Raw genomic sequence first — 26673 nt, 5'->3', positions numbered from 1 at the left:
TACTATCATGTTGAACCGGGTCGTGAGTTATGTTTATTACCGATTTGTTGTCACAATATAAGCGCATAGGTGCAGCCCATTGAACTTTCAAATCTGTGAGGATAATTGTCAACCAAAGAAGCTCGCAAATACCTAATGCCATAGACCGGAATTCAACTTCAGCACTTGATCTAGCCACAACATTCTGTTTTTTGCTTCGCCAAGTAATTAAGTTGCCAACAAGGAATGTATAGTAGCTGGAGGTGGACCGCCTATCTACTAGGGACCCAACATAATCTGCATCAGTAAAGACCTCTAGTGAGAGATCATTAATTCTTTTAAACAAAACACCCTCACCAAGACACCCTTTAAGATAATGGAGAATCCGATGCACTACCTTGAGATGATTTTCCCTAGGATCATGCATAAACTGACTGACAACGCTCACAGCATAAGCTATATCTGGCCTAGTGTGAGATAAATAAATGAGTCTTCCAACCAAACGCTAATAGAATCCCTTATTGACTGCCCCTGACTCACACTCAGCCTCAATCCTATGATTTGGTTCTATGGGAGTCACAACAGCCTTGCTGCCAAGCATACCTGTTTCACTCAAAAGATCAAGAATATATTTATGTTGGGAAATAAAGATTCCATCCTTAGACCGAGCTACTTTTATACCAATAAAGTATTTTAACTTTCCCAATTCTTTAATCTCAAATTCTCTTGCCAAACAGCCCCTCAAATGGTCTATCCCTACCTTGTCATTCCCGGTAACGATAATATCAACATATACTAACAAGACCATTATTTTTCCTGCAAGTGAATGATGTATAAACAAGGTACGATCACCTTGACTTTGCTTGTAACCAAAACCAAGCATAACTCGAGCAAACTTCCCAAACCAAGCGCGAGGGGACTATTTCAGTCCATAGAGAGCCTTCTTCAACCGGCAAACAACACTATCTACTCCTATTTGCACTCCAAATCCTGGTGGGATATCCATATAAATTTCTTCCTCTAACTCTCCATGGAAGAAAACATTTTTAACATCAAATTGAGAGTAATATTCGGATTGTGTTCATCTTAGCCACAGGAGCAAAAGTATCTAGGTAGTCTACCCCATATGTTTGGGTATACCCCTTAGCCACCAACCTACACTTGTACCTTTCTAAGGTCCCATCATACTTGTATTTAATAGTAAACACCCACTTGCACCCTACCAACTTCTTCCCTTTTGATAGTTTAACCAATTCCCAAGTATTGTTCTTCTCAAGTGCTACCATCTCAATCATCATGGCATCCTTCCAACACTCATTATCTAATGCTTCAAACACGGTCTTTGGGATTGGAATGGAATGAAGATTGATTAAAAATGCCTTATGAGCTGGAGACAAATGGGAATGGGTCATGAACAAATGAATAGGGTGTTTAGCGCAAGTACGGGTTCCCTTTCTGAGAACAATAGGGATGTCTAAGTCGTACGACTCAGATTTAGCGTGAGTAGAGGAGTTAAAGTGAGGTTCAGAGGCAACCGAGTTAGGGCATAAATTGGGCAAACTAGGAGATGAAGTAGGTTCAGGATGATTGGCACAAGAATCTGAATTTGGGAGAGATGATTCGGCCGACATAGGGGTCTGGACCAGATTCTTTCTTCTTGTATAGACCTTAAAAGGACTTGCATATGGTAGGTCAGTTTCCTTATGACCCATTTCTAGAGAATCCTTTAAGATGTTATTCGGCTGGAAAGAGACAGCATTAGGAAAAGACTCACAGGATAGAGGAAAAAATATTTCTCGGTTAGATGTCTCAAGGAAATCGGTCTCCCCCTTAGGAAAAGTTTTATCAAAGTATGGTCTGTTCTCCATGAAGCTAATATCAGCCAAAATAAAAAACCGTTTGGATGGCGGATGGAAGCACTTATAACCCTTTTGAGTGGGGGAATACCCAACAAAAATACATTTAAGTGGTCTAGGATCTAACTTGCTTCTTTGAGGAGAACGATCATGAACAAAAACCACACAACCAAACACTTTAGGACTGACTCCATTGGACAACTTAGAATCTAGAAAAAAATTTGAAAGAAGTTGAATAAACTGTTTGAGTTGAGACTTTTAGAAGGAAGCCTATTAATTAAATAAGTTGTTGTCAATGTTGCTTCTCCCCAATAATGTTTAGAAACATTATTGTGGAAAAACAAAGCCCTAATAACAGCTAGAAGATGCCAATTTTTCTCTCATCTACCCCATTCTGTTGAAGGGTATACACACATGATGACTCATGAATTATACCTTGTTTTTGTAAGAAACTAGACAAAGTTTGATTAAAGAAATCCTTATCATTATCAATTCTTATCCGTTTGATTTCAGTTCCAAATTGAGTCTTGATCATCTTACAAAAACTAGGAAAGATATTCCACACTTCGGACTTAGACTTCAAGAGATAAAGCCAAGTCACTCGTGTGCAGTCATCAACAAATACCACAAACCATTTAGTTTTGGATAAATTTGGGACTGATAAATTTGGGACTGAAGAAGGACCCCAAATGTCACTATGAATCAAGTCAAAAGAGTGAGAACTCTTATTATTATTAAGAGGAAAAGAGGCCATTTTGTGTTTAGCCAACTCACACACATCACACTGAAAACTCCTAATATCTAATCCCTTAAACAAAGAGGGATACATATCATGAAGAACTTTGAAAGTTAGATGCCCTAAACGAAAATGATGCAGCCAAATTACATCCATTATTCTTTCCACTTAGATCTTCAAGATGATAGAGACCATCCTTTACCCTAGCACGCCCAATCATCTTCCTCGATTCCTTTTCCTGAAATTTACAATAGGAAGGATAGAAGATGGCATGGCAGTCAGAATCATGGGTCAATTTTTGGATAGAAACTAGATTGGTACAAAGTTTAGGGACATGAAGGATATCTCTTAAGATTAGGTTTCTGTCAATGAGAATATCTCCTTGACCTGCCACAGTTGTAAAGAATCCATTGGCTAGCATAATTTTCTTGATACTAGGACATGGTTTATAGGTCAAAAAATTTGTAGGGAATAATGTCATATGATCGGTTGCCCTAGAGTCAAGAATCCAAGTATGTTTAAAAACCTTGTCTGAAGCAAGTAAATTAAATGAGGTAGAAGATATACCTGTGAAGGCTAAGTTAGAAGCACTAGTATTTGCACTTGATCACTTTTCAATGGAATCCAACAGGTTTCTTAACTTCTCGATCTCCTCCTCCTTCAACAGCTCTACTGAATTTACCAGTTCTATAGGCTCATTCTCTGCACTGGTTATACCATTTGCTACATAAGACTGCCCCTTTTATTTTCCCTCTTTTTCTGGTTTACCATGAAGTTTCCAGCACCTATCAATTGTGTGTCTAGGATTTTTGCAGAAGGTACACCATGGTTTGTCCTTATTTGTGATCTTGGTGAAATATGTTCCTCCTTTTTCCCCCCCTAATAAATTTCTCCTGACCGAGACCACCTTTTAGGGATAATAAAGCTAAGTTCTCCATAGGCTACACTTCAAGCATTACTCCTCTTCTACTTTCCTCAGCCCTAACAATCGAAATTGCTTCATTTAAAGATGGAAACTCAGGCTTGCCGAGAATATGAACTCTCATCGTATCATATTATGCATTAAGGCCTGCAAGGAAGTCATATGTCCTCTCTCTTTCCATACACTTCTTCTGAATGGTAGCATCTTCACTACACTTTATTTGGATACACTGATAGTGATCCAACTCCTGCCACAAGGTTTGCAATAAACTTGCAAATTCAGTTATAGACCGAGCTCCTTGTTTGGTGGCTATCACTTTTGTTCTAATTTTATATGTCTGGGTAGCATCGTTTACCTTGGAATAAGTCGTCATCACCGCGTCCCATATCTCCTTAGTTGTAGTGAGAAACATCTCTGTGTCACTAATCTCTGGAACCATTGAGTTCCAGAGCCAGGACATGATTAGTGAGTCCTCTTCGTCCCACACAACATATGCTGGATCATCCTCCTTTGGTCCAGCGCTGAGTAAATGGCTCAGCTTCCCCTTGCCTTTAAGAAAAGTCTTGACCAGCTAGGACCACTTGAGATAATTCTTGTCGGTCAGCCTAAACGTAGCTTGTATCTGCTACAAGTCTCCGCCAGCAATCCTGCCGCTACCGAAATTTCCAGATGAGGGAACCCCATTTGTACCTTCGTTGGTATTTTCAGACTCATTGGTTTCACTCATGGCTTCAGCTTGTAAAAGAGAGAGAACGAGCCTGAATCAAACAACCAAGACAGGACAAACTTGAATCAAAGAAATTTGATTTCAAGCAATTGAAAGAATGGATTGGATCAAACCTGGCTCTGATAACATGTTGAAAGAGAGAACCAAAAAATTGAATGATCCAAAAAACACTTAATTCATTCGTAGGAACCGAATATATACAGCCTATTAATTCTAAGTTAGGCAGTCTTCCAAGAAGAGAAAGATGCCTAAACAACCTTAGGAAATATTTACAATAAGGAAAGATTGTACAAGATACAATCAACTAGTAATACAAGGAAATAAATAAGATAACAAGAACAAAGGAAACAAATCAAAACAACAGTAAAAGGAAACAAACTAAATAAGAAACAAATCAATATCAGCCACTGAAAGAGTAGCGAGTTGCCAAGCTGAAGGAAAGCGAGCTTCCAGGGCTGTCGGGTTAATGACCGAGCTACAGAGCTGCCGAGCTCGGTAATGACCAAGCTGACGAGATGCGGAGCTCGGTAATGACCGAGCTAATGAGCTGATGAGCTCGGTACCTGTTGAGCTCGTTGAGCTTGTTTTATATTCCAACATGACTAACCTTGGGGAATGAAATTAACAACTTGTGGACGAGATTAATTGTGGATTATAAAAATTAAATTAAAAAATTGAAAGGAATTTACCTATAAAAGGGGTGTGGCCGTGAGGTTGGAAAGAAATTGGAAGGAGGATGCTGGTGGAAGGCTGAAGGCGAGGGGATTCAGTTAAGAAGGCCAGTGTCGGATTAAGGCAGAAGAAATTGAAGGTAAGTTGTGAAGATTTAAAGAAAATTCGAGAGCTTTTCAAAATATTTGGTGTTTAAAATAGTCAGGTAAGTGAGTAAAATTGATAGAAGCATTGTAGGGTTAAATTATAGATTTTTCACGGTTAAATTATAAATTTTACGTGGTCAAATCTGATTAATATAAGCCACAATCCTATTACTTCCTATAGCACATTTTACTTCGCAACGAGAGCACAAAAGAGACAGGAATCAGCCGATTGCAGGCAAGCTCCTAACCCTCTCCTCATGTTCTTAACTTCCTGCGAAAGTCTCCGTAGTTTTTTATATTTTAATCCCTCCCTCACCGTGACTTGGTTCCACGCATTAATAATGATAATCCGCATGGCAACCATTCCGTGATTTATATGCTAATGATGGGTCTATTGATGAAAAAATAAACTAGGCAAATGATGTGTTGGTGTCATCTCTCATGTCCGTTACGGAGCCTTGTACCGCTCCGCTTTCTTTGGGAATGATATCGAACCCGACGGGTTAGGTTCTTAGAAGAGTTGGCATGGTTTATGGGGTTATGTTAAAGGGTTTAATGAGAAAAGTGAACGGTTCATTAATATGATAAGAGATGGGAAGAAGAATGGTATATTGATGATTGTATCACAAGTGCATGATGAGTCATGAGGGGAGTTTATGAAATGCTGAGTTTAATGATAACCATGGGTGTCTTAAGAGTATAGGGTACAAAGCCACTGACTATCGACCGTGGGTCGTGGCAGTTGATGGCTGGATGTATAGGCGCTAGTTATCGGCTGTTATGATAAGCGATAAATAGGCCAAAAGAGCTGGTATTGCCAGATTCCCGCCTTGACTATGAGCATATCATGTTATATGTGATGCATGGGGCTTAGGTTGCATTCATTTGGGGGATATGCCCTGTGCGTGATGGGATGTGTAAGCATTTGCATAACCCGGTTGGTCTCAAATCCAACTTGGATACCCTAGGTGAGTCGGTGCATTTAGAGCATTTCGCATGTGCGTATTCCTATGTGGGTATAGCATGGCCTAATGCTTGGTTTATGGGGGCCTTGTCATTACGTTTATGCTACAAAAGCCATTGCATTTCCTATTTGTCACATTGCATGGTGAGAATGTGCGGTTTAAGTGATGAGTATGGATGATGGATGGCGCCCACCAAGAAGCGTATGCCGTGGAAGTGGCCCACAACCGCAGCAGGTTATAATGCTATGCTATGATGAGTAACAGAAAGAAGGGCAAGATATGACGTGATGATGAGTGACAGGAAAAGGCATGGTATGACAGGAAAAGCCAATGGATGAATGACAGGGTAATAACAGGATATGATTGATGTTATGGTAGTCTATAGTGGGCTACTAACAGGTTTGTATGTTGGGACTTGGGTGCCAATGTGTGTTTTATGTGGCCCCAATGACCGTTTATGTGAAGTTTACTATATGTTTATGCATCGAGAAATAAGGCAGGTATTGGACATGGCATAGTATGACGTTGCATTGTCATGAATTGCATGGGGTGTTATGGGAAGAGTTATGTCTTTAACATGTTGCCTTCCTTTCTAGAGCTTGCTGAGTCTTGTGACTCACGTTTGTCTGACCATTATTCCAGGTACGAGGATCGTCTGAGATAGCAGGTACGTCCAGTGAGGTTGGGTCCAGGCCATCGAGCCATGATAGCAAATGCAGAGTTCTCCCAAGTCTAGATCCTGGGTGCCGTGTGTTTGGTTAGGGTGCTGGTCTTTGAGATAGGTATATGTTATGTAAGCCCAGGTGGGCTTATGTTGTGATTAAGTATGTAAAGACGATTATGGAATGTGATGTAATGTAAAGAGTTATGGTTTCAAAAAGGGTTATGAATGAGTTTTAGTCGGTGTATTGTTCGATATCATTCAAATAATAACCCTCTCGCGAATCCTCTATGCGCGCGAAGGCTCCAGGAGGCGAGCCGTTACAACCATTATGCTTTTTGTTCATTTCCAACAGAGGATGCCAAATTGTTGTTGTCAAAATACAATAATTAAAATTTATAATCCTGGGAATTTGGATGTTGTGGAGGTAGAGCACAGTTGTAGCACGAGAAGATCAATGAAGGAATGTAGGAGGATGGTCCCTGAGGAGTTAGGGGGTAGTCCCTAAGAAGTTGTTGCAAGGTGCAAAGCACTTCATTTCTTCACAAGATCTCCTCAAGGACAAAGACCTCCTTCTCCTGGACAAAGATTACAACCTCTCCTTAAGGAAGAAGCTCTTCCCTTACAGGTACTGGAGGTGTCCTGCACAACGACACTTGCTTCTTCAAGGCTTTGGAGTTGCTCCTTCAAGACCTGAGGCCACACTACACCTTGCAATAACTCCTCAGGACCATCCTCCTGCATTCCTTCGTAACATTGATCTTCTAGTGCTACAATGGTGTTCTACCTCCACAATGTCCAGATTCCTAGGGTTATAAATTTTAATTGTTATATTTTGGAAATAACAATTTATAAGGAAAGCAGACGCACCAAGGTGCTCCTTGTGTTGTATCCTATTGATGTTGTTTTTTAGTCATTGTTGCACTATTTCTCAATTAGTGTTTTAACTTTTAAGAGTCTGCTAATTGTTGCTCAACAATCATTATTTTATTCTATGATATATATATTTTGTTCTAGACTTTTAATCAATACTCAGTTAATATTTGCAAGAAAAGAGTTATATATGTTTGCTACAACTGTAAGCCTGTAACAGTGTAACTTATAACTTCATATATAGTATTTTTTGTATATTAATTGTTGAGGAGGAATTCATGATAAAGAAGAATCCGGAAAACCAGATTGAATAGAAAAGACATAAAGCCCCAGCTGTTCCAAAGAAATAGGAAAAGATGAGGCTTCATCTATTCCTAAGAAGTAGGTGGAAACTTGGCAGAAAATTTTTAGGAGAAAATTTCTCCCTTATCTATTGTTGTATTTGTAATTTAAATTCCTAGATTTTAGTTAGATTTTCTGTATTTAATAGGCTGCATGTATCATAGAAAAAGTGTGAAGTTGATATTTTCCATTCACCCCTATTTGCTTAGAGTTTATTCCTAATTCCTCTAGGCTTGTTCATGGCATCAAAGCCTCCGGTTCTGTAAATGCTATACCTATTATAATTCCATACAGACGGCTTCAAGATGGCTGCTTCTTCCCCAACCAGTGAAGCATCAACAATCTGCCCTACAAGCTCAAAATTGTTACTCCCAAATGTTGCTTCTAATTCCCTAGACAACGACAACCTACAAATCACTCAACATAAACCAAATGGGACTAACTTTTGTGAGTGGTCCCAATCAGTCTTGCTGGTGATGAAAGGAAAAGAAAAGGTCGGGTATCTCACTGGAGGGAATCCAAAGCCAGATTCTGATGACCCAAATTATGAAGCATGGGATGCTGAAAATTCCCTAGTTATGGCTTGGCTCATCAACTCCATGGAGCCAAAGATAGGTAGGACCTACCTATTTTTACAAAACAGCCAAAGAGGTATGGGAGGCTGTCCAAAGTTTGTATTCCGATATGGAGAATACAGCACAATTTTTCAAAGTTAGATTGGCCATACGAAATACTTGCCAAGGTAATCATTCAGTAACTGATTACTTTAATGTGTTATATAAATTATGGCAGGAGATGGACTTGTTCTATGATATCAATTGGGAGTGCACAAAAGATGGGGTGAAATACTCTAAAATGATAAGAGAAAGGGTATTTGACTTCCTACATGGCCTAAACTCAGATTTATATGAAGTTAGAGGAAGGCTATTAAGAACCAAACCCTTTCCATCTATCAGAGAGGCCTTTGCAGAAGTTAGAAGGGAAGAGAGCCGAAAGAAGGTGATGCTGAGTGCACAAACTCAAGTGAGCAATCAGAATGGAACAGCTTTTGTGGCTTCGAAACCAAGGGCAGCACCAACTCACGGAGACCCTCCAAAGGACAAAAAATGGTGTGACCATTGCAACAAGCCCTACTACACTAAAGAAACTTGGTGGAAGATACATGGGAAGCCAGCAGGTTGGTAGGGGAGAAATCAAAGGAGACCACAAGCAGCCTTATTTAGTTGATACTGCAGACAGTAAAGGTACAAATTGTACCATAACACTAGAACAATTGGAGGTATTGCAACGGGTTGTAAACCAAAGGGTACAAAACCAGCAGAGGTTGTTGAGATTCCTAACCCAAAAATCTCCCTTGCTAAACAAGGTAATTTTCTTGCATGTTATCTCTCTAAGAAGCTGAATATGAATGATTGGATTGTGGATAGCGGGGCTTCAAACCATATGACAAATTCCTTGAATGGTCTTTTCGAATAAAAACAATGTGACAAAGCTATTAAAGTGACTATAGCTGATGGTAATATTTCTTATGCTAAGGAAGAAGGTTCTATTTGCCTAGTTGATTTGCAATTGAATTATGTCCTATATGTGCCTGATTTGAGATGCAATTTATTATCTATCAGCAAGCTTACAAAAGACCTCAATTGTAAAGTAACTTTTCTTCCAACTCATTGTGTATTTCAGGACCTAATTTCGAGGAAGATGATTGGCAATGCTAAAGAAAGAGAAGGTTTATACTATGTGGAAGACACTGCTGGTACTCCTAAGTTACACAATTCATTCTCTGCTATCTCAAATTCCAGCATACTTTTGTGGCACAAAAGAATAGGGCATCCAAGTTTTAGATATTTCAAGTTCTTGTATCCTCATTTTTTTTGTCAATAAAATGAGTGAATCTTTCAATTGTAAGCAATGCATTCTTGCCAAGCAAACTAAAGCCTCTCATCCTATTCATCATTACCAACCAACCAAACCATTCTATCTTGTTCATAGTGATGTGTGGGGACCAACAAAAGTTCCAAATCTAACTAATACTCCCTGGTTTGACCTTTATAGATGACCATACCAAGGTATGTTGGGTATTTCTGTTGAAAGAAAAATCTGAAATATATAAGGTATTCAGAAAATTCCATCAAATGATTCTTAACGTTTTTAAAACCTCAATCCATATCCTTCGATCGGATAAATGGAAGGGAGTATTTCTCAACAGAATTTAAGACTTATTTGAGTGAAAATGGCATTGTTCATCAAAGAACATGCCCTTATAATTCCCAACAAAATAGAGTGGTCAAAAGGAAGAATAGACATTTGTTTGAAACTGTCATGACCTTAAGAGCAATAAAGGGGTAATATGGTAATAGGCTTATAATAGTTATTAGGAGATATTTTATAAATTATTAGGAGCACATAGGTGCTATTAGGAATCAGTTAACAGCTAGCTAAGGCCTATCTGAAGGCTACTTGTAAGAGGTCGGAGATATGTGTAATGAAATGAAAATTCTGTCTTCTTAATTCTCAGTATCCCTCTCTCGTTTCTTCTCTAATTCTCCCTCCCTTTTCTGTTGATTTCTTCCCCTTCCTTCATCTCTTCAATTCTGATTTCTTCCTTAATTCCTATCACAACCCTAACTAACCCCAGGGATGTGATAAATGGTATCAAAGCCGGCCCCATGGCTCCCAGTGCAAGCAAGCGGCGACGAAGGTGACGCCAACATTGTAGTCTTCACCCGAGACTAGTAGTGACTAGTGCACAGTCTGTCGTCGTGGGCACCGGGCTGCGGAGCATGGTTGTAATACCCGAGGACGTTGGCTTAGATAAGAAATAGTATTTTATTAGAAAAATCGAATTTTGAGGTATCAAAATAGCCCAAGAAATTGACCGAATCGACTGCCGAGAATACCCTAAAACCGAGATGCCTAAAAAAAAATGATATAATAGTGTCGAGTATTTCAAGGAATGATTTATGGCATCGAAAGAATTTGGGTCGGAAACAGTTTTCGATACAGCTAGGAGTAAGGCTGAAAAATCGAATAATCGCAGGAGGCTTTCGGGAAGTCAACGAAACTCCGAGAAGGGTCATATTTGGTGTATAGAACAACCCTTCAGTGATTTCTGGAAGAAACTAATGGATTTGGGGCTAAAACGAAAATTCAGGCCAAAGTGCAATTTCTTAAAATTTATCGAATCTGCCGGAGGGAGGTCGAAAGAACGATTTTTCGGAATCTTCAAAAGAGGAAGTGTGAGTTTTAGAACATAAGATTCCTAAGGGAAATAATAGAAAGTTCAGGGGCTTGATAGAAATGGCCAAAGTGTAATTTGGAAAATGATAGGGGCTGAAATGCAATTTCTCGAAAGTTGAAGAAGCCATGGCCGACCAGCCTCGGCCGGCTGCCGATCGAGGCATCCGACCAAGGGAATCGCGAGGCAATTGGTCGGGGAGGCATTTGGGATAGGCATGGACCGACATCGTGCACGGGGGCGACCGGATTTCAAAGTTTCCGACCACAGCTTGGCCAAGAATGTCGCGACCTGCAACTCGATTTTTCGAGGGCTTTGTCGCCGGATTTTGGTCGCCCAAGGGATGGGTTGAAAGCTTGAGGTGTTGGGTCGAACACCCATGGCCGTTTGGAGGTCCGATTTGCACCTATAAATAGAGAAATGGTGGCCGAGGGTTTTGGCATCTTGAAGCATCAAATCGGGTGGGTTAGAGGTTAAATCGAGAGCTTTGATTAAGTGGCTTTTGATCCCTAGAGGTAGTAGAGAAAATCTGGAGATTTTGGTGAACAAAGGAGTGAAATCGAGTGAGATCTCAAATGTCATCGGAGCCCTAGGCGGACGAGTCGGCCGAGGCTTCGAGCCTTCGATTGAAGGCCTTCCGGCCATCCTTTCGAGCAGCAAGAAGGCCCATCTGGATCGATTCAGCAAGGGGAAGAAGATGGCATCGTTTTCCAGAAACTCCGATGTACCGGCGCTTGAGAAGAAGGCCGAAGCGTGAAGCCCACTCGCGGCTTTCACGCGCAGGCGCATGGACCGTCTTCCTTCGGCGCGTGAGGGCGCGTCCCTGCATGAAAAATCGTGAGAAAAATTCCTAAATTCCTAGAATTTCGTGATCTTAAAGTGTGTGCAATTAGTTTTGAAGTTGGGATTTTTGTTGCCTCGATTTTAGCATCAAAGAGCCTCGTTTTGCGTGAAAACACACCATCTGGGTAAGTCCAGTATTTTTATCTTGATGTTCATAGCTTATTATGATTTGTTGTGAAGAAAGATTGGAGAAAATAGCTTTGGATGGATTAATTTAGATTTTTAGAGGCAAAAATAAGAGAAAAATAGAGAAAATGAGGAAATTATGAGATAAATCAGATTTATGATATTTAAATGTTGATTAGGGTGCCTTGAGGATTAAAGTGATATGATTTGTGCAAATTTTGAGGTTGGCATGAAAAACGAGACGGGCACGCAAATCGAGGTAGTGCGCGCTTTTTGAGGTATCCTGATATTTTGTCAAATGTGAGTTTTCCTACTTGCATAAAACTTGGTTTTGACTTGTGAGCTGTTCTAACCCCAACAATTGTTTATTCAAAGTTGTTCTCTTAAACTTGATTTGATCCATGCAAATGTTTTGCTGCATGTGAATGGTTTTACCTGTGATGGTTTCGTAGGGATTTGTCCCGAAATGTTTTAAGCATGTGCATTGAATTTTGTGATAAATTATGTACATCAAATGTTGTTTCATATGATGCATTGAATCATAGTGTGTGGCATTGGCGTGTCGTTTTTATGGGATGGGATTGGGATGTCAAACTGTGATACGGCACTTGAGTGATAGCATTAGGGAAGCGTGCCAAGGGAAAATACCCAATTTGTCGACTTGGGCTGAGAGTGGATACCACCCACATGAATCGACAAATGGCGGGGCTGAGAGTGGACACCACCCCGAACTAGTAGTATGGCAGGGCTACGAGTAGTATGACCCCATGAGGCCTTTGCGCAGTAGTATTGTTTCCTATGTGGACGTGGATTCCCAGGATAGTGTTGATCATCATTTGGCCGGGACTTGTGTTGACGTGTGCTCCGTAAGCTTCTAAGTGGGAACGTAATGATGACGGGGTGATTCCCAGGTTCATGCATTGACGTTGCTCCCTCTTAAGCCAGGACTGTGTTGTGCCAATATGTCGATGTTGGTGTGTTGCCTTTAGAAAGATTGCATTTTCCCCCGGTTAGGGTTAAGTGCTTGGTGGGTTTCTCTTGGGTCGGGTTTTGTCTAATATTATGTTGTTTCATATCTTGCATACATTCATGAAAACATTTTGAACTCTCACTTAGATGATTCATCATCTTATGTTGGACTTTTGTCCCTAGAATATTCTAACGTTTCAAGTGGTAGTAGCTGTTCTAAAGGGAAAGGGATTGCTGAGGACTGACGGCAACTTGTAGGTGGATCATAGTATATGTTTCAAATTATATATATTTCCTTTTGATGATGTCATGTTAGTCGATGATACAGTTTTGATGTTATGTATAAAATGATTTCGATTATGTATCACATCAGGTTTCGATCTAGCTTCTGCATTTGTTTATGATGATATTACCTGTCTTAGCTTGATGTTTTTAAGTTTGATATGCTGAGAAGGTAATCTGAATTGTCGGGGAAATTACGGATTTAAGTGTTATGTAATGGATATGCATGTCTAGGTAAGTTTTGGCTAAGGAAAGACTTGGTATTTAAGTATGTCCCATGTGACCCACCTCTCTTTTCTGTGAACTTACCTGGTATACTATTCACGTACAGACGTTGTGTTTGAGAAAAAAATATATCCCCGAAATTCATGATGGTTTATTCCGCATTTATAACGCCCCTCGGTTGGAGCGGGGTGTTACAATGGTGGTATGTTATGGTCCATTACAGGGTATGGGACTTGTCCCACATTGAAAGTTCAGGCTCTTGGTGTGGGGTTTATAATCTCTTGGGCACCATTCCCTTAACAGTTAGCTTTCGAGGGTGAGTTCTACCCGAGGGTTGTAACACTATTGTGGACCCATTTACATCCCTTGGGTTGATGACTCGTACCATGTAGTGGAAAGGATGGTTCACCAAGAAGGGCTTTCTATGGTGGTGAGGACAAATGTTGTCCCCTTAAACTAATTGAATTCAATGAAGTTTGTGATAAGTGAGGAGAACACAAGACCTTACCCCCTTTCGAATTGCTATAGGAACAATTAAATCATCAATCATTATAGTGTTGTCCCCAGGTGGACTAAGCTCCGAATCCAATGCTTGGTTGTGCTGAGGTTATTGAGGATCTTTAGGCCATCAAGAATAAACCAAAAGAGGGTTTTCAAGAGCAATAAGGGGGTTTTCAAGAGCTGTAATGGAAGTAGCAAGAGCTATAACTGAATTTTCAGAAGCAGTTGTCAGTGAGTTTTCAGGAGTTGACACTGATGTTGCAGTCAATAAGGTCATTCATGGGAAGAGAGATGTTGGGATCCCAATGCCAATTTGCAGTTGTAGTCTCTCCTGGAAAAGATATATGTGGATAAAAAGGTTGATCCTCATAAAAAATGTCATCAGAAAACACAAAAAAACTTCCGAGAGGAGGGATAATAGCACTTGTAGCCTTTTTGGGAAGGAGAATACCCAATAATGATACACTTAAGTGCTTTAGGTTCAAATTTTGTTCAGAATGGATTGTGGTTGTGAATATACACACAGTGTTCTAAAACACGCTAGGCGCTTAGGCGGGGCCTAGAAAAATTGTTGTTTTTTTTTTATTTTTTTGAACTTTTTGATGTAATGTCATGTTATTTTCAAGTAAATCAAAGTAGAAAATCAACAATAATGTAACATAAACCAATAATGCAATAATAATGGAATGACAAGTGAAATAGTGGAATTAAGCATGTTGCTGCTTGCAGGTATGTTGCTGCAACATACATACTGCTATATAGTATATATATACTATATAGCAATACATCTAGGCATATAGCAATAGATTCTGTGAAATTGTGAATAATATTGTAATAATATATATTATATATAGTTATATACTATATAGTATATAGCAAATAATATATATACTATATAGTATACAGCAAGATGGCTACTGGAAATCGGGAAGAACAGCGAGAGAGAGTGAGATACCGGTGGTCGGAGGAAGAATAGCGTCAGTGAGCGAGAGAGACGACTGGTGGAGGCCAAGGGAAATCAGAAAATCAGGGCCAAGAGAGATGATGGTCGACGGCGAAGGAGGCGTCGGCGACGACGGAGGCGGCGATGAGGATGAGCTTTCGAAGAGAGAGGCGGTCGTTGTTGGGAGAGAGCAATCGAGGTAGACGAAATAGAAATACGATATGTTTTCTCAACCCTAAAAATTTAAAAGTGGGCAGCCCAGGCGGTTAGGCGCTGCCTGGGACGCCCAGGCGTCGCCAACAGCCGATTAGGCGGACCGGCACCTAGGGGGGCCGACTAGATGAAAATCGCGGCGGCCAATGGCCGCCTAACACCTCAACGGTGCCTAGGCCGATTTTTCGAACACTAATACACAGCACAACCAAAAACCTTGGGGGAAAGAGAATTAAGGAGACGAACATGAGGAAACAGATCACGAAAAGTGTTGAGGAAGGGGGGGGTTCGAAATTTAAGTGCTTTGGAGGGAAGATGATTGGTAAGAAGTTGTGAGAATGCCCCCCCCCCCCCCCCCCAAAAAAAAAAAAATAGGAATTAGGAACATAACTAGTGAACATTATGGCTCAAGCAACCTCTAGAAGATGTCTGTTTTTTCTTTCAACCACCCTATTTTGTTGAGGGGTATATGGACATGAAATTTGATGGAATATGCCATGTTCGGAGAGATATTGAGTGAAATCATGAGAGAGATATTCACAGCCATTATCAGTTCGAAGAGTATGAAGGGAAGATTGGAATACATTCAAGATAAGTTTGTGAAACTATTTGAAAATGCAACTAGCCTCAGATTTTTCTCTCATGAGATAAATCCAACAAACTCTAGTATGACCATCAATAAAGGTTATAAACCAACAAGTACCAGAGACAGTTGAATGTTGAGCAGGACCGAAATATCACCATTAATCAAATGAAAAGGTTTACATGGTTTGTAGGGTTGTATAGGGTAATGAGAGTGAGGCTATTTAGCAAGAATATACTGCTCACACTTAATAGAAGATTGCTCTTTAATAATGAAAAGATGAGGGTAGAACGATTTTAGATACGAAAAACTAGGGTGTCCTAGGCGTTTATGCCACAGTAGTGCATTGGCATTAGCAGTTACAACAAGAACTATTTTATTTGTTGAAAAATTTTGAATTGTTGGAACATCTCCTGAAATACAGTAGAGACCATCTTTTTCCTCAACACTACCAATCATCATCCCCAAAGACTAGTCCTAGAACGTATAGTAAGATGGAAAAAAGATTACACTACCATTCATGTCTCGTCAATTTGCTAACTAAGAGTAAATTACACTTCAATCCAGATACATGCAGAACAGATTTCAGCTTTAGTTTCAATAAACTAATTGTCCCAAACCCCAAGGCATGAGAGGTTGTGCCATCATCCATAGAAATATTAATGGTTGTGCTACAAGTTGTATAATTCGATATAGAATTAGCCAAACTTGTCATATGATCAAATGCACATGTATCCACTATCCAAATATGTTCAGCAAGTTTTCGAGATATCAACAAGTTCTAAAAAATACCTTGTTGAGCCATTGAAGTCGTTGGCTTAGAAGTAGCAGGACTTGAGGGTTTTGTACCTGTGGTTTGATTTAGTAATTTGTACAGGGCTTGAATCTACTCAGCTGATAGATTTAGATTTGTATTTTTTTTAGTTTCATTAGGAGTTTCTGTAACATGGGCTGACAGGGTTGTTCCTCGTTTATTTTGCGGCTTCCAATTTGCTAGCTTGTTATGATTCTTCCAGCATATTTCTCTTGTGTGGTATGGTTTATTACAATAGTCACACCGCTGCTTCTCCTTTCCTCGATCCCTTGATAGAGTACCTTTTCTTTTGATTGTAGCAAGGGTAGAATTTTGAGGGAACAAGTGAGAGTTTGTAGGTTGGGTGAGCATTACCTTCTGCTTACTTTCCGCTCTCCTTACTTCAAGAAATACTTCTCTGAGTGTAGGCGAGAAGTACCTAACAATCTTCCACGACCTTCATCAAAATCCAAGTCAAAGCCATGGAGAAAATCAAAAACACAATCATTCTTCCAACATTTTACCGTATTTTGTACTATCACTTGAACAATCCCAACTAACATTGTAGAATAAATCCATCTCATGTCATAATTCGATCAAAACATTATAATATTTTGTAACATTAAAGTTACCTTGTCTAGTTGTATGGATAGCTGACCTGATTTCAAAGCATTGAGTGGTATTTTTTAAATCTGAATACATCTTTTATACTGCATCCAAATTTCTTTTGTAGTCTTGTAGAAGAGATAGGTTCTACCAATCTTTGGCTCCATTTAGTTGATAACCACACCATAATAATTGAATTTTCTGCCTCCCATGTGCCATAATTTGCTGTTGTATTTAGCGAGGTAGGAATAGTTCCTATCAAATATCGGGCTCTTCCTTTCCCTTTGTCACTAGCAACACGAATTGAAATCATTCTCTAAAATTACTCCCATTCAATTTATGTTAAGTAATATGTAGAGAATGGTTGTCAATGGGGGCTTGTAGAAAAATTTGGCTGTGAATGAGGATTGGAAGAACTAGTGGTCGAGGCATTGGTTATTGTTGGGGTTGGTTGGTTTCCAGCCATTTTTCACTAATTGAAGAGCCTGGAGCTTAAGATCTAGGCCACCAGGATTTTGGCTCTATACCATGAAATAAGCTAAAATCTTGGAAAGTTTACTTGAATTTTATTGAATTCAAGTATGTTATATATATATACAAGAAACCATCTAAACTCTCTCCTAGAAAATAGGAACATATTTGAATTTAGACTTTAGAAGATAAAACAGATCAACTGAAATTTAAAATTTCTGGAATCATCTTATTCTTTCAAGCCGCCTAGCGCATTTTGGAACACTGGTCCAAGTTTAGAAACAGCCAAAAGACAGCACTCCAGGAAGTCTTTAACCTCATAGAAATTGACTGGACACCCATTAATCCTTTCCTTGTCCTTCAGCACACAATTAAAATCCCCTAAAAGCATCCAAGGCCCCTCACAAAGCCGAGCAAAATCAGAAAGATTACTCCAGAGCTGCCTCTTACTTGCGACCGTAAAAAAGCATAAACATAACTTAAATGGAAAACAACAGAAGAAACCTTACACTTAACCCTACAGTGAATGACCTGAGGCGTAATCTCCACAGGAAACACATCCACCATCATCAGGTTCCAAATGATCAAAATCCGACCGCCCCTATGGAAGTCAAAGTTATTCACCTACTCCCAGCCCTAAAACTTATACCTGATAACTTGCGAAAGTTTCTCATGGTTGAGCTTGGTTTCCAAAACTCCCATAATGTCCACCTGATGCAGCTTCAAGAAGCTCCGCACCCCATTTTGCTTCAGGGGCATATTAAAGCCCCTGATGTTCCAGCTAGAGATCTTCATGGATGTGAAGGAAGGGCTAAACCGCCCTTCATTCTGTCAGATTTGATTGGTGGAATCTCCCACCTCCGTGCTTAACTCTTTTTCAAAGGCTCACCTTGAGGTTTACTGCCAATCTCCTACTTGGAGACTACCAACTTGCTACATTCCCCTTCCTCAACATCAACCCTCCGTTTCTTCTTGTAGGTGACCATCTGGAATGGACCCTTCTTATCCACACTAGGATTATCCCTCACACTTAGCTAAACATCAGGAGTGCCCTTAAGCTGCTTAACCCTAGAACGAACCGCATTTCTAGAAGGGATGCTGGGCTCTGGCTCAACACCCATGGTATTATGCTCCATCCCAGCCTGCTCCTAATGGACCACGATCCCTACATCATTCACCTTACCAGGAACCCTCTGAGCATCCTCCTTACCAACATGGCCCGATTCCTTCGCCCTTTTCTGCAGAATCTGTTCCTTGCCCTTACAGGATCCCATTGAGTGACCTAGAACCTTGCACTCCACACAAAATTTGGGCTCAAATTCATGGGCGACAAGCTGCTCTCTAGTCTTCCCCATAGGCAGAATTATTCGAACATTTCAGGTTAACTCCCTCATAGCATCAACCTCCACAAGCACCCTGGCAAAGGAGACTCTCTCCAGAGTAGCAGTCATCTTATCCATTGCAATGGGTTTCCCCACCTTCGACACAATCTTGCTCAACACAATCGGATGCCAACACTCAATAGGTAGCCTCGGAAGATTAATCCAAACCGGGACCGAGCTTAAGCTCGCCTGATCAAACTCAAAGCAGTTTGGAATGATCTTAAGCATAAGAGGTCTCCCAAATACAAAATACGACCCCCCTTTAAGAACCTTATCCCTTAATTCATCATCCGCGAATTTGAAAACAAGCCATCCACTAGCATGTGGGAAGTATTGGTACCTGACATTCCAATCTTCACACAATTTCAAGAGAGCCGACCTACCTGGAAACTTGCCTGCAAAATAGCCAACCAAGCAAGACCCCCAAGTATCTCTCACAGCGTACACCTCTAATGCTCCAAGAGTCACCACCTCTTGATCATCTTCAATCACTTTCAGCATATGCCCCTGGTCTAGAGATGTCAAAAGGGCCAGGTCGGCCCACGGGCTTTTTAAACGAGCTGACCTGGCCCATTTACTAAAAGGGTAGGGCTCGGTCCAGCCCTTTTTGCCATGGGTAGGGCCAGGCCAGGCCGGGCCGGGCCAGGCCAACCCATGGGCCTTAGCCCACAGGGCTTAGCGGGTTGGGCTCAGTGGGCTTGGCCCACAGGCCCTGGTAAGCCGGGCCCACCAAGCCCAACCCCTTTTTCTTTTTTTAAATAATTTTTTAAAAAAAATAATACATATATAAATATCAAAATACTGCATATATAAAAATCAATTTTTTTCTTTTTTTTTAAATATTATTTCATCATTTTATATTTCAAAATTCTATATGGCTTGTAAATTTTCTTGTGAATTGATATGAAAAATAATACACATATAAAAAGGAAAATGTTTATTTATAATTTAAATATATAAAAAATTTAGCTTAAAAATTTTAAATATATTGATAGTTATTATTTATATATATTCAAAATGTAAATTTTTTAGCATCCAATATCAATAATTAATAAAAAATAACATAGTTAAAAAAATAAATGAGTAAGGAACGTTGGGAATAACATAAGGTCCCAACGGGCCAGGCCTAGTGGACCTAACCGATTGGGGCCATAAAGGCCTCATGGGCCCGGCCCATAAGGTCCCAACGGGCCAGGCCCAGTGGGCCACGGGCAGGGCCAGGCTGAGGCCTTAGACGGGCCGAGCCATGGGCCCAAATTCTTTGGCCACACCCAGCCCCCCTATGGGGCCCGAGCTTGGCCCAGCCCGTTTGAACAGTGACGGGCCGGGCCATAGCTCGACCCATCCCAGGCTGGGCCAGGCCGCCCAGCCCTTTTGACATCTCTACCCTGGTCCAGCTTCCTATTATCCTTAAAAAGCCCCACCTATGGAGCCAATTTTGGGGTCGTCCCTGCCTCGGCACTTTTCTACGTTGCATCAGACTCCGAAACAGGGCTCGCCTCAAAGACAGGGGCGAACAGAGGATCCTGGGCGGAGGCGTCCTTAGCTGTGGGAGAAGCTTCAATGGGTTGTCCATGCTCCTCCACACAAACGCGACCTTGGCCCCTGGACTTAACTGGGGAGGCCCTGACATCAACATTAACTGGGACCATCTCATTCGACTTCCCTTCCTGAGGAATCTGAGCCTCCATCAGCAATTTATCCTTACCATTCACACGTGTGTCCAACGGCAAACTGTCCGACGGTTTAATCTTGAGCACTTTCATGACATCCTCAATCGAAGGGCCAGCCACCTTTGCTGCTTCCTTCACCTTCTTCCTACCCATCTGATGAGATGGGTAAGAGCAAGAACCAAACCTAGAATCAAGGACTCTGACACCACCGCTTACCAGAGACTCCTCGCAACAGGGACCCCTTGCTCAGAAATCGCATTAACAATTCCCTGGGAGGGATCCCAAAGAGAGGAGAGACCCCCAAAACCAGACACGAAATCTGGCGAAGACAGCCGCTACCGTAAACTTCAAACTGCGCTTAGGCGGGAAACTAGGATTTGAAAATTTAACCGAGAAACCCACCGCTTTCTGCACCGAGAATGGTCAGCAAGGACCCAGATCCTTAAATGCACACCGCACTGCCTAGCAAATCACAAACCCAACGCATCAACCAAAAAATCAGCACATCCATGAGCACCCATACGCACAGAACATACACATGGTCGAGAGCTTCTCTCTCTCAAACACTCCTGGCCTCTTTTTCACTTACCTCCCCTGTCCTCCTTGTCAAGAAAAAGGATGGATCATGGCGTTTTAGTATTAACTATCGTCAACTCAATGCCTTGACCATAAAGGACAAATTTCCCATCCCTATAATCGAAGACCTACTCAATGAACTAAAGAATGCCACCTTCTTTTTCAAGTTAGACCTTCGCTCAAGATATCATCAGATCCGCATGAATTCTGATGATATTCACAAGACTGTTTTTAGAACCCATCACAACCATTATGAGTTCTTGGTGATGCCATTTGGGCTCACTAATGCCCCAGCCACCTTTCAATCACTCATGAACCAAGTTTTTGAATCCTACTTACGCTAATTTATTCTAGTTTTCTTTGATGATATTTTGATATACAGCCCAACCTTTAGCCAACATTTGAAACATCTGAGGACTACATTTGAGGTTCTCAAAAACAGCCAATTGTATATTAAGAAATCCAAATATGCCTTCAGTCAAAAGCAAGTAGAATATTTGGGGCATGTTATCTCGGGTGCAGGGGTGAGTACAGATCCAAGAAAGGTGGAGATTATGATGACTTGGCCAAGGCCTACTAACATTAAGGCCTTGAGGGGTTTTATGGGGCTAACAGGGTACTATAGGCAGTTTGTAAAGAATTATGGCATTATCAGCCGGCCTTTGACTGAATTATTAAAAAAGGAGGGATTCCATTGGGGCTTGAAGGCTGAGAAGGCATTTGAGCAATTGAAGGGGCCTATGAGCAAGGCTCTGATGTTGGATTTACCAGACTTCAATAAACCATTCATATTGGAGACTGACGCATGTGGTACGAGGGTAAGGGCAGTGTTAATGCAAAAGGGAAGGCCACTAGCTTATCTTAGCCAGGCCTTGTCCCTTAGACATTTGGGGGTGAGTATATACAAAAAAAAGCCTTTGGTAGTGATAATGGTGGTTGAGAGGTGGAGGCATTATTTGGAAGGAGGCCAATTCATAATTAGAACCGACCATGAGAGCCTAAAGTTCTTGCTATAGCAAAAGCTTCATACCCACCTCCAAAGGAAGGGAATGGCTAAACTTATGGGCCTAGACTACAGCATACAATATAAGAAAGGGAGAGAAAATGTGGTTGTTGATGTCCTATCCTGATGTCTAAAGGAAGGAGAATCGGCTGCCCTTACTGTTATCACACCTGATTGGTATCGGAAAGTAGAGGCTAGCTATGAGGGAAATGATAAAATGAAGAAGTTATTGGAGTAGTTGATTATGAACTCTGATGGGAAGCCCAGGTATACGTTGCATCAAGGGGTAAGGAGGTACAAAGGGATAATAATAATCGATGAAAGTGAGGCATTGAGGAAGAAGATACTGAGTTCCCTTCATGAGTCTCCATTTGGGGGGGGGGGGGGGGGGGCACTCAAGAATTCAGAACGCCTATCATAAGGTGAAGCAAATCTTTCACTGGCCTCATCTCAAAAGATATGTGACTGAGTACATGTTGGCTTGTGACGTGTGTAGCAGATGCAAGTATGAAACCGTGGCCAACCATGTTTGTTGCAGCCCTTACCCATACCTGCACAGGCTTGGGAGAGCATAAGCATGGATTTCATTAAAGGCCTACCTAAGTCAAAAAGGAAGGATTGTATTCTAGTAATGGTTGATCGGTTTACTAAGTTTGCATATTTCATTGGCTTAACTCACCCCTACTCAGCCAAGAAATAGACAAAACTTTCTTGGATCGGGTGATGAAGCTGCATGGGATTCCCAGGTCAATAATTTCAAATAGGGACACGATCTTCACCAACTTATTCTGGCAGGAATTGATAAACTCCCTAAAGGTGAAGCTTAAAATGTCTAGAACTTACCATCCTCAAACGGATGGCCAGACTGAAAGGGTTAATCAATGTGTGGAAGGCTATTTAAGATGTTTGTGTTTCTTGCATCCTAAAGGGTGGCATAAGTGGATCTCCCTAGCACAATGGTGGTACAATACTAACCACCATGCATCTATCAAGAGGTCACCCTTCAAAGCTTTATTTGGTTATTAGCCCCCATTACTTCCAGTAGTGGAAGAGCACACCACAGTGGCCACTGTAACGGTATACCTAGAGAAAAGGCAGAGAGTTTTACAACAGCTCAAGGAAGAGTTGGCATTGGCCCAAAACCGCATGAAGCAATATGCTGATCAGAGGAGGAGTGAAAGGGAATTCAATGTGGGGGAAAGGGTTACCTGAAGCTCAAGCCAGCACATCTTAAAGCAGTTGCTAAGGGGTAAGTGACCAAATTAAGACCCAGGTACTATGGACCTTATTTGATTGAAGCTAACGTGGGAAAGGTGGCCTATCAATTACAGCTACCTGAAGGGTCTAGAATTCATCCAGTTTTCCACGTCTCTTTGAATAAAAGCAGGTGTCTCCCAACATACCTTAGTTGTCTATAGATGCAAATGTCACAACAGAGCCCAGCTCCATATTGGATCAGAGAGTCTTATACAACCATGGGGCTCTTATCATCTAAGTGTTGGTAAAGTGGTCGAACCTCCACCAAGATAACAGCACTTGGGAATACTTGCCTGATTTGCTGAAGCAATTTCCCCAAGCCGCCAACCTACTTAGCGTTCTTGAGGACAAGAAATGTCTCAAGCCAAGGGGGATTTGTCACAATCCTAATATGTAGAAAGAGAATATACAGTGTAAGGGGCCTAGCCTACACATGCGGGCAGTTAGGGAATTGGTCGGTTATCACTAGAAAGGGTACATATGTAAATAAGCCCTGGTGGCGAGAATGTATATGCGGGACCCTATGTATGAAGGACCCGAGCACATGTAAGGAATTATCAAGAATATTGAATTGAAATCATTCTACAATTCTCTCTCATTTTTGTTTCCCTCTCTTTCTCTCAAATTCTCTTGACTCTCCCTCAATCTCTCTCTCTGTCTCTCTCTATTTCTATCATTCCTTCATAATTCTCTAGAATTCTTCACCAAATTCTAGGGAGTTACTGTCTCTTAGGATCTGACATTGCCCATCCGACGGGTGAGTTCCTACATGTCTCACTCCTCCTAGGAACAAGTTTCATATGGCCAAAATGGTCACGTTGGAATAGGTCCAACATGGACGCTAACTGGGAAGAGATTGTAGTATTTTTATAAATAGTTTAAAACTTCTAGCATTTTTTTAAAGGGTAAATTACCCATAAAAAAACTTTTCACTTTGTTCCAATTCTATAATGAACTTTTATTTTTTAAATAGTATACCAAACTTTGCATTTATTTTCAATTTTATAGTGACCTTTCAATTTTTCAACAATATACTGAACTTTGTGTTTAGTTTCAGTTTTATAATAGAGTAAATTGCTCCCACAATGCTGTGATTTGGGCCTTTTGCCTAGACACCCCATGTGGTTTGTTTTTAGCCAAAGAGGCCATGTATTTTCCCTTTATTCATAGAACACCAATGTTAATTAAGATCTAATTAAAGTTAAACAAACCAAAATTTTCTTAATTACTCTAATGAAAAAATTAAAAAATAAAGAAGACTTAAGAACAGAAAGTTCTTCAGCAAATGTTTCTGGCAGTGACATTGAAATAGCATGGGAACTAGATTGCAAACAGGCATGAAAGCCTTAGTTGCAGACAAGCATGATTGCAATCTTCAGCAATCAACCACAAAACCTGAAGCTTTATTTCTTTAATTCTTTAAGTGAAATAGAAGCAAAAGACAATTGAACAACTGATTATTATAATCAAGAACCACTCTGATTTGGGAATTATGGGTTGGGGGCTTGATTAATTTCTGGGTCTGATTGGCATCAACCAGAGATGGATGGGTCAGCAAGTGAATTAATTAAAATGAACTATGATGGTGAACTATGATGGTGATACCCAGGAAGCTGTCCAGCACCCTTGACCGAAAGGGCACCAAGAGATAGTCTGATCAAGGATTGATCAAAGAATTATGTGGGCAGAGCAGCTGAGGGTGAGTGGTGGGTGAAAGCAAGGAAATTAGACCCATTCTGTAAACCTCTTTGTTTCTCTTTAACAAGCACAAAGAACAAATCTTAATCCAAAAACAGCACCAACTGACCCATTCAGATTTTCAGTAACCTCAGCCACCAATCAGAAAGGTTCCCCCTCTCCCTGTCTCCTTGTGGTGCCGCCAGCAGCTTTGGCTGAAGAATGTTCTGCTCCTCGGCCTTTTTTATTTTTAATTTTTTAATTAAAGTAACCTAAGAAAAATTTTCTTAATTTTAACTTTAACTAGATCTTAGTTAACGCTGCCAAAACTTAATGGAGGGGTGTCCTGGAAATAACTGTAAAGTACAAGGAACTCTTTGTCTAAAAACAAACCGCAGGGATATCCAGACAAAAGGCCCAAACCACAGGAGTGTGTGTGGGGGGGGGGGGGGGGGGGGGGCAATTTATCCTATTATAAATTGAAACAAACACAAAGTTCAATATACCATTGAGAAAAATGAAAGTTTTTTATAAAATTTAAACTAAACATAAAGTCCAGTATACTATCAAAAAAAAATTTAAGTTCATTATAAAATTCAAACAAAGCCAAAAGCTCAGGTTAAGTAATTTACCCTTTTTTTAAATAATTCTTATAATAATTGTATTAAAAAAATTACTCTTTGATGTGAATTTTGAGATTATAATCAAAGTTGAAAACCAGAAGAGCAAGCAAAACTTAATATATTTAATCATAAACAAAATTAAAGAAGCAATATACACACCACTTTTTGAGATTGTGATCAAAGTTGAAAACTAAAAGAGCAAGCAAAACTTGAATACTTGGAATTTGGATTTATCTCAACATACTCATATCTGTGTATCATGATTTGGGCATAAATACCTGTAGGCTTTTAGCGGATATTCGAGAATCATGACCAATAGAAACTTTCAGACGTCTAGATGTATCAGACTTCTTGTCTAATAACCATGCAGCAAATGCAGCTGCTATTGCTTCAGTAACAGGTTCAGTGAGGGTAACAGGTTCTCCCTCAACACCAGCAACAGCAACACCTCGAATATCACTGTGAGTGCATGCACAAGATAACAGAGAGAGAGTGATATGCTTGTAAAGAAGTGCATGTTTGTATCAGAACACAATGTATGTCTGGACATACTATGTACACTGTTGTAACATACTACAAATATATATACACAGCAAATCAATCAATGTGGCTACTACAACAGACTAAAGCAATATTAATTGCTAATTAGCTAGAAATACCACACATAGAATCTCAGAAGTAAATAATAATTGGTTCCACCATTCAAGCATGTTTCTGAAGCTTAAAGACCACATCAGAAATCCTTAAAAGGGAGCATAATTGCTTCAGTCAGTTTAGTAAGTTTGTCCACACGTTGATGATGAAAACATT

The 26673-nt window shown here is 40.5% G+C and overlaps 1 protein-coding gene across 5 annotated transcripts in view; it reads right to left on the bottom strand.

Annotated features, from left to right (window-relative positions):
* The window catches only part of LOC127796694 (uncharacterized), a 111699-nt gene that overhangs the window by 80490 nt on the left and 4536 nt on the right, over window positions 1-26673 (bottom strand). For all 5 annotated transcript variants that reach the window (XR_008022050.1, XR_008022051.1, XM_052328985.1 and 2 more), the window contains one exon: window positions 26142-26322. Coding sequence is in view for 3 of the 5 variants with exons in the window: in XM_052328985.1 (XP_052184945.1) it covers window positions 26142-26322 (181 nt within the window). In the remaining 2 variants the exon portion in view is untranslated. The remainder of the gene's footprint in view (window positions 1-26141; window positions 26323-26673) is intronic.

The sequence above is a fragment of the Diospyros lotus genome, chromosome 3, assembly GCF_014633365.1.
Source record: "Diospyros lotus cultivar Yz01 chromosome 3, ASM1463336v1, whole genome shotgun sequence".
Lineage (NCBI taxonomy): Eukaryota > Viridiplantae > Streptophyta > Magnoliopsida > Ericales > Ebenaceae > Diospyros > Diospyros lotus.
The sequence above is the reverse complement of the archived record's forward strand: the minus strand, read 5'-3'. Positions and strand labels throughout refer to the sequence as shown.